This window comes from Silene latifolia, chromosome 2 (genome assembly GCF_048544455.1).
Source record: "Silene latifolia isolate original U9 population chromosome 2, ASM4854445v1, whole genome shotgun sequence".
Lineage (NCBI taxonomy): Eukaryota > Viridiplantae > Streptophyta > Magnoliopsida > Caryophyllales > Caryophyllaceae > Silene > Silene latifolia.
This window is the reverse complement of record NC_133527.1, coordinates 161,489,562-161,502,192: the sequence shown is the minus strand read 5'-3', so window position 1 is coordinate 161,502,192 and position 12,631 is coordinate 161,489,562. Positions and strand designations below refer to the sequence as shown.

At 37.1% G+C, this 12,631-nt stretch overlaps 1 protein-coding gene across 1 annotated transcript; it reads left to right on the top strand.

Moving 5' to 3' along the window:
- The first annotated feature begins 7,191 nt into the window (after positions 1 to 7,191).
- On the top strand, positions 7,192 to 12,394 carry LOC141643210 (ultraviolet-B receptor UVR8). The gene is made up of 9 exons (XM_074452258.1): positions 7,192 to 7,327; positions 7,985 to 8,272; positions 9,127 to 9,320; positions 9,421 to 9,468; positions 9,908 to 9,980; positions 10,194 to 10,365; positions 10,701 to 11,132; positions 11,324 to 11,515; positions 12,050 to 12,394. The coding sequence occupies exons 2-9, from the start codon at positions 8,020 to 8,022 to the stop codon at positions 12,111 to 12,113; spliced, it is 1,428 nt and encodes a 475-aa protein (XP_074308359.1). The 5' UTR covers positions 7,192 to 7,327; positions 7,985 to 8,019; the 3' UTR covers positions 12,114 to 12,394.
- Positions 12,395 to 12,631: the final 237 nt, after the last annotated feature.

Below are 12,631 nucleotides of genomic sequence, written 5' to 3'. Positions count from 1 at the left end.
ATTACGTGAAGGAAATTTTAAGAAATGGAAGAAAATATAAATTCAGAGTTGATATTACATTTTAACTTTAGATCAGTCAATTATCATTTTTTCTTCAAATTATTTGGAAGTTAGATCTCACGTCTATATTACCTACACATTTCACTTTGTTCTTACGACCGATGTATCCAACACTTAGAGTTGACGAAGTCACATAATTTCATCGTATTACGAAGTACCTGGTTATTGACTTCGACAACTATTAAATTTCTTAATTAGGCTCCGCCATCAAGCACACAAATTTGAGGATAATTATATATTATATTAAAAAAAATCGACAATAGCTACATAACTTATACTACTACGTTTTACAAAATAGTACCCCTCCTATTAACCTAGATGTTTATGTTTCATTAAAATACTGCTCATCGAATAATATAATGTAAACATCTAGGTGAATATGTACCTATTATAAGAATTTAGCGTTGGCAAAATACGAATTTATATTAAAATAACGTAATAGAAAAGTTTTTAAACGATGACACAAGTAGGCGTTGAACTACCCGTTTTTAGACCTAAACCAACTTGAAACCCGTATGTATTTGACCTGTAATTCACTCGACCTAAAATACACCTAACCCATATTTTTTCTGTATTTATCCTCCCGTAACTCGCCCGTTTAATCCATTTGTTAAATCCAGCGTTCTCTCATATTCTTTAACTCGGACTCTCAATACATACACTACAACATTAAATCAGAGAAAGAAATAAAAGAAAAATATTAATTTAAAAAAGAGGGGAAAAAGGAAATACACAAAGACAAGGACGTAAACTTGCAAAGGAAAGAAAATGGGGCAAATTAAATAAAAGTGTTGGGGTCCACCGTTGCTTATTTTTTGGGAAAGAAAAAACTGCATATGATGAGGTGGCTCAGTGAGAATGTTTTAAATGTTTTTGTATTAATAAAGATAAGATTTACCAATTATAATCTCATTTGAGGGTCAACAAGCTAGAAGAATGGTTAAATGATAACATGTGTTTCGAAAGATACATCATGTGCTATGATTCAAATCATGTCTGCTCCTGAACATTAAACAAGGAAGAAAAACATGTTTAAATATACGAGAATAACAATGCTATATTTTTTCGCGTGTTCTCATTGTTTCCAAAAAACCACTTGTTGCATAATACGTGCATAAATTAAATAAATGAATCCTGATTTCTACATAAAAGATGATCCTATCATAGTGCCACACAGTGTTACACAATTATTATATCTTGGATTTAATTAGGCTTTTTTGCCGACATAGCTTGCTTTTGCATCTCAGTTTATCAAAGAGAAGTTATCCGAATTCAGTGCAACTTTATTTCACGACAATAAATGTTTACGTCAAATACAATCAACTCGACTGGGTTCTAAGTAGTACAACGTCATCTTAGTCTATTAAATCACATATATAACTTGCTCCTGGTTGTGTCTGCATCAACTTTTTGGGTTTTGCTCCGAAAATTTCTTCGAGAAGAACTACTAAGCGCACTCCACCTTGAGCTAGCCTTTTCTTCACGATTGGAAGCCGAGAAAGGAAGTAGTCAGCTATGTTCAAAGAAAATTGAATCAGATTAAGAGGACCAGATACGTGTTTATTTGGCTGATTTGAGGTCATTTGCAATACACTTCATCTTACAAAGACCACGAAATCTGTTCTTAAGTCGAGGTTCGTTTGTGGGAATTACCATTCAGTTGGGTTCCGTTTATGGCATCCTTGTATTCATCTTTACATGCCAAAGAAATACTCTCAGAGTCTGAGATAGATGAGTACCTGCACAGGTAATATAGTTGGGGAAAGTGGCAGCTAGACCTCACAAATCGGCCTTAACGCAAATGCCCGACTCACAACTCAACCCTTCAAGAAACAGACCCATAACCGAAATGACCTGATCCATAACAAGCTTGTCCAGAAAAAAGTTGATCCAAAATTATTAAATATGATAAAAATTCTGAATAGCCACGACATGACCTAGAAGAGACCTGGACGACTCGAAAATGACCTTTGCTCGAAATGACCCAATTGACAGTGTATCCTGAAATAACCCGAACTCAGAATGACCCGACCAGCCAAGTGACCTACATGCCTTGGCTAGGACAAACTGAGTGATGGCATGCTTCCAAGGAATTGATCTCATTTAATTGGTCACCTGAATTTAGTCAAGCAAGAATCGTTAGCACAGACAAGCTATATATGCCAATATGTCGAAGTATTTCCATGATTTTAGACATAATATATATTATCAATCTTATTATAAACTCATAAAAAGTACTTGAAATTCAAAAAATCATAGAAAGAAGAAAACCTAGTCACCTTGATAGAGCTTAAGATTGGTAAGTAAATAGGATAGTGTTATAAGATCAGCCCAAATGATCTCCCTCAACTAAAGGTGGCAATTATTGACACGACACGAACCCGACACGAAGTTAGCGGGTTAGGGTTAAGACGTTGTAACCCATTTAAGTAATTGGGTTGACACGGACACGACACATAATTTAAATGGGTCGGGTTAGGGTTGAGCTATTTTGACACGAACCCGGCACGAATAACCCATTTATTTAAAAATGTCATAATATATGTGGGTCGAGTCAATAATTAAACCAAGCAACTTAAAAATAAGTATTTTCATTCATTATTTTTGGAATAATACGGCTATAAAGCTTATTTTATTTTATTAGTTTATTGGGTTAAACGGGTAAATAAAGTGGGTTAAAAATGAACTGCTTAAAGATAAATGGGTTAAACAGGTCAGGTTGGGTTATAGAAAAATTAAACGGATTGGTTTAGGGTTGAGACAAATGACCCGTTTATATAATTGGGTCGGGTTAGGGTTAGGGTAGTGGTGACCCGTTTAACGTTGACACGGACACGAACACGACACGACCCGATCTGTTTGCCAGGTCTACCCTCAACCAATGTCTCTTGCTCACTTTCTTGAACAAACATAAGAATGAAAACATGCAATTAGTTAAATACTACTCTAAATAAACTAATAAAAGGATGGGAATTAAATAATCACCTACACTTACTAATTAATAAGATAAAGAGATGTGAGAATGAAAGGAATGAATGTTGGAAGTGAAATGATGAGAATTGGAGTAGAAGTTCACGGCAAAGAGGAGAAATTTGAGTGGAAAATTGTGTCGTGTAAGTTGTAGATGAGTAGGGGAATGATTAAGGTTAAAACTTACTTCCTCCCATCCAGACCAAAGGTTACAGTTGCTTTATCACACTTGTCGAGGCACGTTTTGTAACGTGCATATCTTTAGTTACATATTATTAAAAATTATAAAAATTTGATATTCTTATAGCATTCATGACGATAAATCAAACAAAATCTCACATGACTATATTTTGTCTTATAGACTAAGAATAATATCAAAGATTCCCTACGACCATGAATAGTGCCAAAAAGCAACTGTAACCTTTGGTCTGGATGAGAGGGAGTAGTTTATTACTTTAATAAAATAGTCACATGCCTATTAAGGTAGGTCTTGGCACTAAAAAACCAAGTTGTCAACTTGTCATGTGCCTATGTGATGAGGTATAAGATATATCAAGGTGAAAAGAGTAATGAGTGTGTGTCTTGTTTGCGGATTTCTGCGACATCCTTTCGCCGCGGTGAGTATAAACTTTAGGTAATTTAGGGCACAAAAGATAATAATATTAGGTGCCTGCATGAAAAGTGAACTAAAGGTTATGGTAAGATTATTGGTAATCTTGAGACAAGACTTTGGTACGTCTTAAGACAGGATTTACTCAAGACTACCAATAATCTACTCTAGTCGTGACAAAGTCTTGAAAATATAAGACTTAACTTAAGACTTTGGGCGAGTCTTGATCCCATCTTAAAGGAAAATTAAACAATGAGTAAATCTCATGTATCATTTCTTTTTTTTTGTGAAAAAAAAGGAGTAAAGTGAAAAAGTAGAGTATGTGGTGAGTCTGACGGATAATGTATAAAGTCTGAGGTGAGTTTGAATAATAAAGAAATAATAAAAGTTAATGAAAAGGTGATATGGCTGAGTCTTAAGACTTACCGATACCTAGATATCCAGTGAGGATCACCTGTCCCACTTTTGTATCCCATTGTGTGTTCCACACCATTTACATTTCGACACATCACTTTGGCAAAATAAAATATTACTCCCTCTAGCTTTTAATTTTCTTCCCGTTTCTCTAATATATGTGAGGAGTATTATAATGAAGTGGGAAGAAAACAGCAAGCCGGAGGGAGTACAAAATATATACTCCCTCCTATTCATTTTAACTCTCCCCTTTCAAAAGGGCACGCAAATTAAGGGTAGGATTATTTTATTATAAAGTATTATGATGGTGTAAGGTAATTGGAGAGAGGGAAGGTATTATTGTGGGGTAAGATGATTAAAATAAATATTGTTGTGGGGTAAGGTGATTAAATAAGATAAAGTATGAGTATTGTAGGGTATTGTTGTGGGGTAAGGTGATTAAAATAAGTATAAAACTTTACTAAATAAGGAAAGAGGAAGAGTTATATGAATAGATGAAAAAAGAAAGGGGGAGAGTTAAAATGAATAGGAGGGAGTATTAATTTGTTGAGGTGTTAGAAACTAAGTGGTGTGACAGAGGATCCTCGCTGTTAGATACCTAGACAAAAACCGGTAAAATAAAAATATTTTACTTCCTCCATTTTTTAATATATGACGTTTTGTTTTTTCGAGGCGAGCATTTGACTTTAATATTTACAAAAATATATTTGGTAAAAAATTATAAAAATTATACCATTAAATTCCTTATGAAAAATTCTTTCATATGAGTATACATATCACTATATTTAATCATATAATTTGAGAGATATTGAAGAGATAAGTGTGTGTCTCAAAATGTGAAAAAGTCAAAAAATACGAGTAAAGGAGAGGAGTACCGACCACCTAGGTTGCACCAAAACGGACACGGACACGGACACGGACACGACACGGACACGGGACACGGCACTCCGATTTTTTCAGGACACGGGACACGGCAAAAAAAAAACTAATATACCTATTAAAATAAAGGGAATTTAAACGCCATTACAACCAACATCTAAACTTTGGTCATTTAAAGGTCACAAAGTCGTAAAACAACCAATAAAAATGTCTTATACATGAAAATCAAATGTCTTACAACCAACAAAGTTCCAAATTACAAAGCATGAAAAGTCTTACAAAATAAATAAAAAGCATGAAAAGTTTCAAATTACAAACCCCATCAAACATCATTACCCGATGTACGATCATCTAACTCACCAAAGTCACCAATTTCACCATCATATATGTGAATATCTTCCCTCAATTAACTCCCCCGCACCTTTACAATTACTTGCATTATCCGTTAACACTTGCACAACATTTTGATCGCCAACCTCATCTATTACCTCACTTAGCAAAGAGGCTATATACTCTTTGTCCTTCACCTCACCCGAACAATCAACCGCTTTGATGAACATAGGACCACTTTCACAAGCAACCATGACATTGATCAAAGGTCTCCTTTGTGAGTCACTCCAACCATCACTTACTACACTAACTCCTTTCTCTTTCCAAGTACTCTTAATAGGCTCTAACAACCTCTCAACATTTTGCTTTTCTTGTTGAAGCAAGGTTGTTCTCAACTTATTATATCCCGGAGGAGTATAGCCCGGGATTTGGTTAGAAGCGGCAAAGGAGTAAGACCTCACATAATAAGGATTCCTTGCAAGATTAAAAGGTAACCCTCCCGTGTAAAACATTCTAGCAATTTCCGCATCCAAATGGTTACGACTTTGTATATTAAGAGTCATAGGAATGGTATTGATGGATTTTCTTTTTTTACCAATTTGGATATGTGGTTGTCTAGAGTTAACATCGGAAGAAGAAGATTCATTAGGAAAAAGAGGAACTTTTGGTTTTGCGACTCTTTTTTTTTTAGCCTCCACCGCATCATCCAATTGTTTCAATTTAACTTGATCATCGATTGAAAGATTCTCACACGTACTAACTCCCTTCCCTAATTTTCAACAAGTGAGCCCTCACTCTAGTATAAGTGCCACCCCTAACAAGATTACAAAAGTGACACCTAAAACTCGCATTGCCTCCGCCATTTGCTAATTTGGGCCCCTTATCAACAAATCTCCACAAAGGAGTATCCTCAATGTCATCACTTTGAGTACTAGCACTAGCACTACCACCACTAGAATCCATAGTTATCAAATTGAATATCGTCTGCAAAATATTTACATTAAAAAGCAACAACATATGTTATGGATGCAGCACAGATACAAGTAATCAGGCCTGAAATGCAGGCACACAGGAGGGTCAGACGGTCAGTGAGCAACCTAGGTAGGAGTCTACAGGAATTAGACTACGAGTAAAGGACAGAAGTAACTCAGTGTTTAACTTGTAGAAGTAAACGAGTTGATTTCGTTTTCAATTCCCACTATGTTCAATCATACGACATACATATATACAAACACTATCCATCTCATAATCTGCTTGTTTTCACACAATCTGCTTGTTTTCTTCGGTAAATGTTACTAATTCAAACAATCAATATCCAAATTACCCCAAATCAACCAAACCCTAGTTTTCGAAATTACCCCCAAATCAAACAACCAATATCCAAATTGAAAACCCTCAGTTTGATGTAACGACAAGTCGACAACAACAACAATAATAATAAATAATATCAATTAATTTTCAGAAATTAGACCTAGATTGATTAATTAAACCTAGATTGATAAATTAGGGAAAGGTGAAAATTACCTCTTCAGTGAGCAGAACTGCAGAAGTCGTCGGCAAGAAAGGTTGACTGCGACCAAGAAATAACGGCGGCCGGCGGCCGGAGGAGGCGAGGCTGACTGGCGAAGTGGGGAGTGGCGATTGGGTAGGAGGAGTAAAGGAGAACTTGAGAGAATTGTCGTGAACGCGTGATATGATTCATATGAAATTAGATTTTGTTTTCAAAATCTAATATTAGGGGTGTCCATAAGACACGGGCCGTGTCCAATTTAGTTGGGCCGTGTCCGACACGGTTTTTTTTTTAAAAAAAAATAGGACACGGTTTTTGGCGTGTCCAAAACGTTTTGGGGCGTGTCCTACGCGTGTCCGTGTCCGACACGGTGTCCGACACGGGAACGCCCAATTTTAGGCGTGTCCGTGCAACCTAGCCGACCACTTGCAAGATCCCCCAGATTGTCGGAATCTCTAAATGATATAATTTCCTGTAATTTCTTTTTTTTCCTCTGAAATTATATCATTTTTTGTTTGCAACCTCAAGTTCTTGATTACAACCAACGCAAAAAGGTACGTCGTTTCATATTCATTCAACCAATTTACTGGTTTTTTTTCCTGTTTGTTTGTTTCTGGGTTAATTACTTCAATCATGTATTCATGTCAATCATTGAAGAAGCATTACATTGCATGTTTCCTGCATTTTCCCCTCTTTAATTGGTAGTTTTTTTAGCTGATTGTCAATTTTGTTGACTTTTGTTTGTGGCATTTTGGTCGAAATTTGTGGATTTTTAATTCGTGTTGCATGTTGAGCTGAAATCGTAAAGATTGGAACTTTAGCAATACAGAGGAAAACTCAACTGAAATTCATCTTAGCGGAGATTATTTTCGTATGATTATCATGATTAATTGCGGATTTTTGTTTTGGACAATTGGAATTTGGGGGAATGTGATTTAGGGTTTTCATTTCCCAGTTCCCCCATTTGCATTATGCTGCAATTGATTTGGGGTTTCAAATGTTGCTTAATTTAAAATTACGGTGCTTGCTTGTTTAGCTGGTAAATGCCGAATTAGAAGCAATTGTGTGAAGTTGTAATTTGAATTGCTAATAATCGATAACGTGTGGCTTTTAAGTTTGATGCTTTGAAGTTTGAACCAGCACAAAAAGGTTTCCATCTTGGTTGAGAGCATTGACTTACCAAAACTTTGTCGGATTCTTTTCGTTACCAGGGTTGTTAAAGGTCATCCCTTTGTTGCAGTACGAGATGGCAATCGATGAATTGTTGCCCGAGTCAAAACCTAAAAATTTGCCAACAAAAAGTGCCATATATGTTTGGGGTTACAACCAACGTGGACAAACAGGGAGGAAAGAGAATGATCGGAAATTGAGAATACCGAGGCAGCTGCCACCTGAGCTGTTTGGATGTCCGGCTGGGATCAATACTCGTTGGCTGGATGTTGCTTGTGGCCGAGAGCATACTGCTGCTGTGGCCTCTGACGGCTCTCTTTTTACTTGGGGTTCAGATCTTTTCCTCCTCCAGTTTTGAACCCCCCCTGTGTAACCTCTGAATTCTTCCTATGTTTATCTATTTTGGGAGGGATTAAATATAGATTTTATGCGTATTGTTCTGTTATTGATTGCACCTTTTTAGCTCGAGTTGCTACCATGCAATTTCCTTTTAGATCACTTTACATGACTAGTTATTAGGAAGCTCATCAGTTTCTAAGAACAGGGCATCAAAAAGATGAGGGCCATCAAGATCCTTTAGTTTTTTAGTTTAAAATATAAAACTCGATTTATTGAATTGTATTATTACATTGTACACCACCACACACAAAAAAAAAAAAAAAAAAAAAAAGAACATGTGAATTTTGTATTTCGTATAATATGGGACCTCAACTTGACATTTTGAACATGACCTCGCAATTTCCCTTAGATGGCCTGAAGTCTCATATGAGGTGGGACCGTGGGAGGAATTTCACTAGCATCTAACTGAGAAGATTTTAGATCTCAATATTGAAGATGTTCTGCCTGTTTTTTGTAAAGAGCAGTCTGTCTTACATTTTGCATCATCATTTTCGTATTAACTGATTTAAAAGCTGTTATAGGAGTAAGACATCAGTATTTAATGAATTATGGTGGATGGGGTTAGGGTGGCCGTCTTGTGATGTGGTAGACTTTTCTATGAGAGTTTGAGATTATATAGTTTCTTCTGTGATTTTAATGGTGATGATGAATATATTAATAAACAATGTTATTCTATGCTAAACATGGCTAGTTTTATGTCGAGCATTTTATGAAATTGTTCCTTTTGTTCCAAGACTTACAACTATTGTGGGAACTTGCTAAACATATATTGTATCGTTGGCAGGAGCAAATGACTTTGGCCAGTTAGGGGATGGGACTGAGGAAAGTAGGAAAAGGCCAAAGAGAGTAGAACAATTAGAGAATGAATTTGTGAAATCTGTGGCTTGTGGAGCAAATTGTACTGCAGCTATCGCACAGCCTCGTGAAAATGATGGAACATTATCAACTAGCCGACTTTGGGTTTGGGGCCAAAATCAGGTGATTCCTCTATTGTTCTTTTCTGTTCTCGTTGCTCTGTTTAGTATCATCATCTTCTTCTTGTTATTTTTTTAATAATTCTAATATCTTGTCCTTGCAGAAATCAGATTATCCACGTTTATTTTGGGGAGCCTTCACACAAACCACGGTACAATTTGTTTATGTTCTTGTATGTAATGTCACAATTGGACTCGACGACTTTTATTGCTTAAAAAATAAACTATATATTTTTTGTATGTCTATGTATGTGATTTACAAGTGAGATAACTGTATCTCACTTACTGAGGGTGATTGTATGATCATATCCATCTTCTAGGGTAATTTTACCCTTTTTTTTCTTTTTTATGTCTGTACTTTTCCAATGAACCAGCAGGATAGTAAGATATGTTCATTTTAAATTTTGATTTTTACCTTTTCCTGTGACTCTGTGATGTAAGTCAAAGTACCATTATCATTTTAGGTTTTAGAATGAATAACGTAGCACAGAGTTGACCCTCCTCCTTGCTTCAAACTCTGTCGTTGCTTCGTGTTTAGCTTCTCAGCACTCGTCGTGCATTTTTAAGTTTCATTTCTGGCTTCTGAGACAGGTTATACGTCAAGTTTCTTGTGGATTTGTGCATGTAGTGGCCTTGTCCGAGGAGGGTGTTCTTCAATCATGGGGTAATGTTCCCTTTGATTTCCGTGTATTTGACATGGCTGTTATCTTTTTGTGCCTCCTTGGTTCTCTTTTTAGATTTGGGGTTTAAAGTTCATTTCATTTGTGTATGCTACAAGAGTGCCTCACCAGATAAAGCATTATATGGACATGGTTCCCTGACACCTATGGATTTTTTTTTTGATAATTTTACTTATTACTCTTCTGGTGATCAACAGGCTACAATGAACTTGGTCAACTTGGCAGAGGTTTCTCTTGTGATGGACTGCAAGGACCTGGAATCCTTAAAGCATATGCAAAACACCTTGATGAATCCCCTGAGCTTGTAAAAATCACACAAGTATCGTGCGGGGAATATCACACAGCTGCTATATCAGAGACTGGTGAGGTGTAAGTGATCTAAAGGCCTTCCCTTGCTCGAGTAGTTTCAATTTATGTTGATGAAGGGGTCCACACCGTAAAAGTTTGTTTCCAGGATCCAATTGGATATGGTAACGATATTATGATTCAGAAGTTATATCTTTTATTCAAGCACAAAAATTGGGTAAAAGTACAAATTTTCGAATTATCTGGTGTCCGGGAAACTTGGGTCCTATAAATTGCGTCCCGTCAATGTCCATATGGCATGAGTGCGCAACTTATATACAAGGGTAAACATTTTCGTTGTGGTACATAATAAGGCATAATAGACAGTACTCTTTACAGTCGTTATGGTTTGGTGGCAGTTATACCTGGGGTCTTGGAAACATGGGCCAACTAGGGCATTGTTCTCTTCAATCAGAAGATAAGGAAGTGTTACCCAGACGAGTGGTTGCTCTCGAGGGAATCTGTGTTAAAACTGTTGCTTGTGGTGGTGTACATACTTGTGCAGTCAACACAAAGGGAGCTCTCTATGCTTGGGGCGGTGGGCAACTTGGCCAGCTAGGCATTGGTCCACAAGCGTGCTCAGCATCTTTCATTTTCAAAGATACTCAAGTAATGCTTCGTAATATTCCAGCCCTGGTGATCCCGAATGGGGTGCAGCTAGTTGCTTGTGGCCATTCACATACACTTATATCTACCTCGGATGGGAGGATCCATGGATGGGGCTATAATAGCTATGGCCAGGCAGCGAATGGTAGCTCTACTTATGCTTGGTACCCTTCTCCGGTTGATTGGTAAGGCTTTATATTTGACTAGGGAAATTAATTATCTTATTAATAAGAAGGTTTACAGGATCTGCAATGATGGTAATCCTTAGAAGAAAACAGACGAACAATACAACCATAAATTCTAAGGATAAACATGTGTGATCTCTCTGGTGCACCTTTTGAGGATGAATTTGGGTTACATGAAGTGTCATTTTCAGGTGTGTTGGAGAAGTGCGGAAGCTTGCTGCGGGTGGGGGCCATTCAGCTGTGCTGACTGATGCGTGTTCTTTAAGGGATTTGTGTGAATTCAGGATTGCCGAGGGTCTCACTCTTCAAAATGCTGCTTTGGTTGAAGATGTTGCGTACCGAACCAGCTCTGATGCGTTGGTCCGCCTCTGTGAAAGGATGCGGTAATTCTTTCTCCCTGAATCTCTTGTGGTTTAGTACATTTTTTTAGCGTAATGATGGTATTGGTTGCTTGGTAGTTACTCCTATTTAAGTTAATTAGATTCTTCACAGAAGGGAGTATATATATTAAGAGGAGGGAGAGGGATTGGTCCACTGTATGGTTGAGATCGAACGATTTGGGAGGAATGTGCTTTGCTTTGGTACTTAGGAGTAAGGAGTAATGACTAAGGAAAGAAGCGAAGGACAAATAATAGTTTATAGGAAGACATATATGAAAGAAGGTGAACCGGAGAGATGAGAGGAGAGATGGATTACATAGGGTAGAGGTACGGGTTAGACTGAGGATTAAATTATATATCACACCATTTCCTTGTCTTTGTGACAAAACAAATGGTAAACAAATGAATGGGATGAAGGGAGTATATATTAAGAATATGAAGTCTATCGCATAACAGATTCCCAAGGGTAACCTGTAGCGAATAGGGTGGTGTTTCTGAAGTAGTGTTGTTTTTATGTATTTTGTTCTCCATGAGCAGGGAGCTGAATGACGGTGGTGGATGGGATTCCGAAGGTGATGATTCTGATCCGATGGAAACCTGAGGAAACACAAAGAGCTTGTTTCCTTTGTTGTTGTATTGTTTCCGAGAGATTGCTCTTGGTGTCGATGTTTTTCAGACACTCAAAAAGCTATTGAATCTCCGTCTCTATATATACTGTTGAATGTATTCTAGAATTTTGCTCAGTAGTCATTTTGCTGGGTAATTTTATTGCTATTGTAGTCTTGCATTGTTTGTATCACTCCGATGCATAATTAAATTATTGTATACGATATTCTTATTTTAGAATTTGCCTTCAATAAAATGTCGAAATTTAGTACTCTTTCAGACAGTCCATTTTCTATTTCCCCACTTTTTTTTTCTGAGCTTCTTTCGCATGTAAATAGTTTCTGTAAATCCAAGTGCTGTGAGTGCAGTGGAGCGCGAGTCACCCTCAAAGCATGCAATGGCATGAATTGCGAGGTCTCGAGTTCGACTCCCTGCATGAGCAGTATGCGGTTATTGCACAGGGACCTTCGAGGTCTGTTCAAAGAGAGTGCCGGCTTACCGTGCTGTCGCGTA

Excerpts from the sequence above, each read along its gene's own strand:
- LOC141643210 (XM_074452258.1), top strand. The coding sequence starts at position 8,020 with ATGGCAATCGATGAATTGTTGCCCGAGTCAAAACCTAAAAATTTGCCA. Across the intron at positions 9,469-9,907 it reads GAGCCTTCACACAAACCACG|GTTATACGTCAAGTTTCTTG; the intron begins GTACAATTTGTT and ends CTTCTGAGACAG. Across the intron at positions 11,516-12,049 it reads CGCCTCTGTGAAAGGATGCG|GGAGCTGAATGACGGTGGTG; the intron begins GTAATTCTTTCT and ends CTCCATGAGCAG.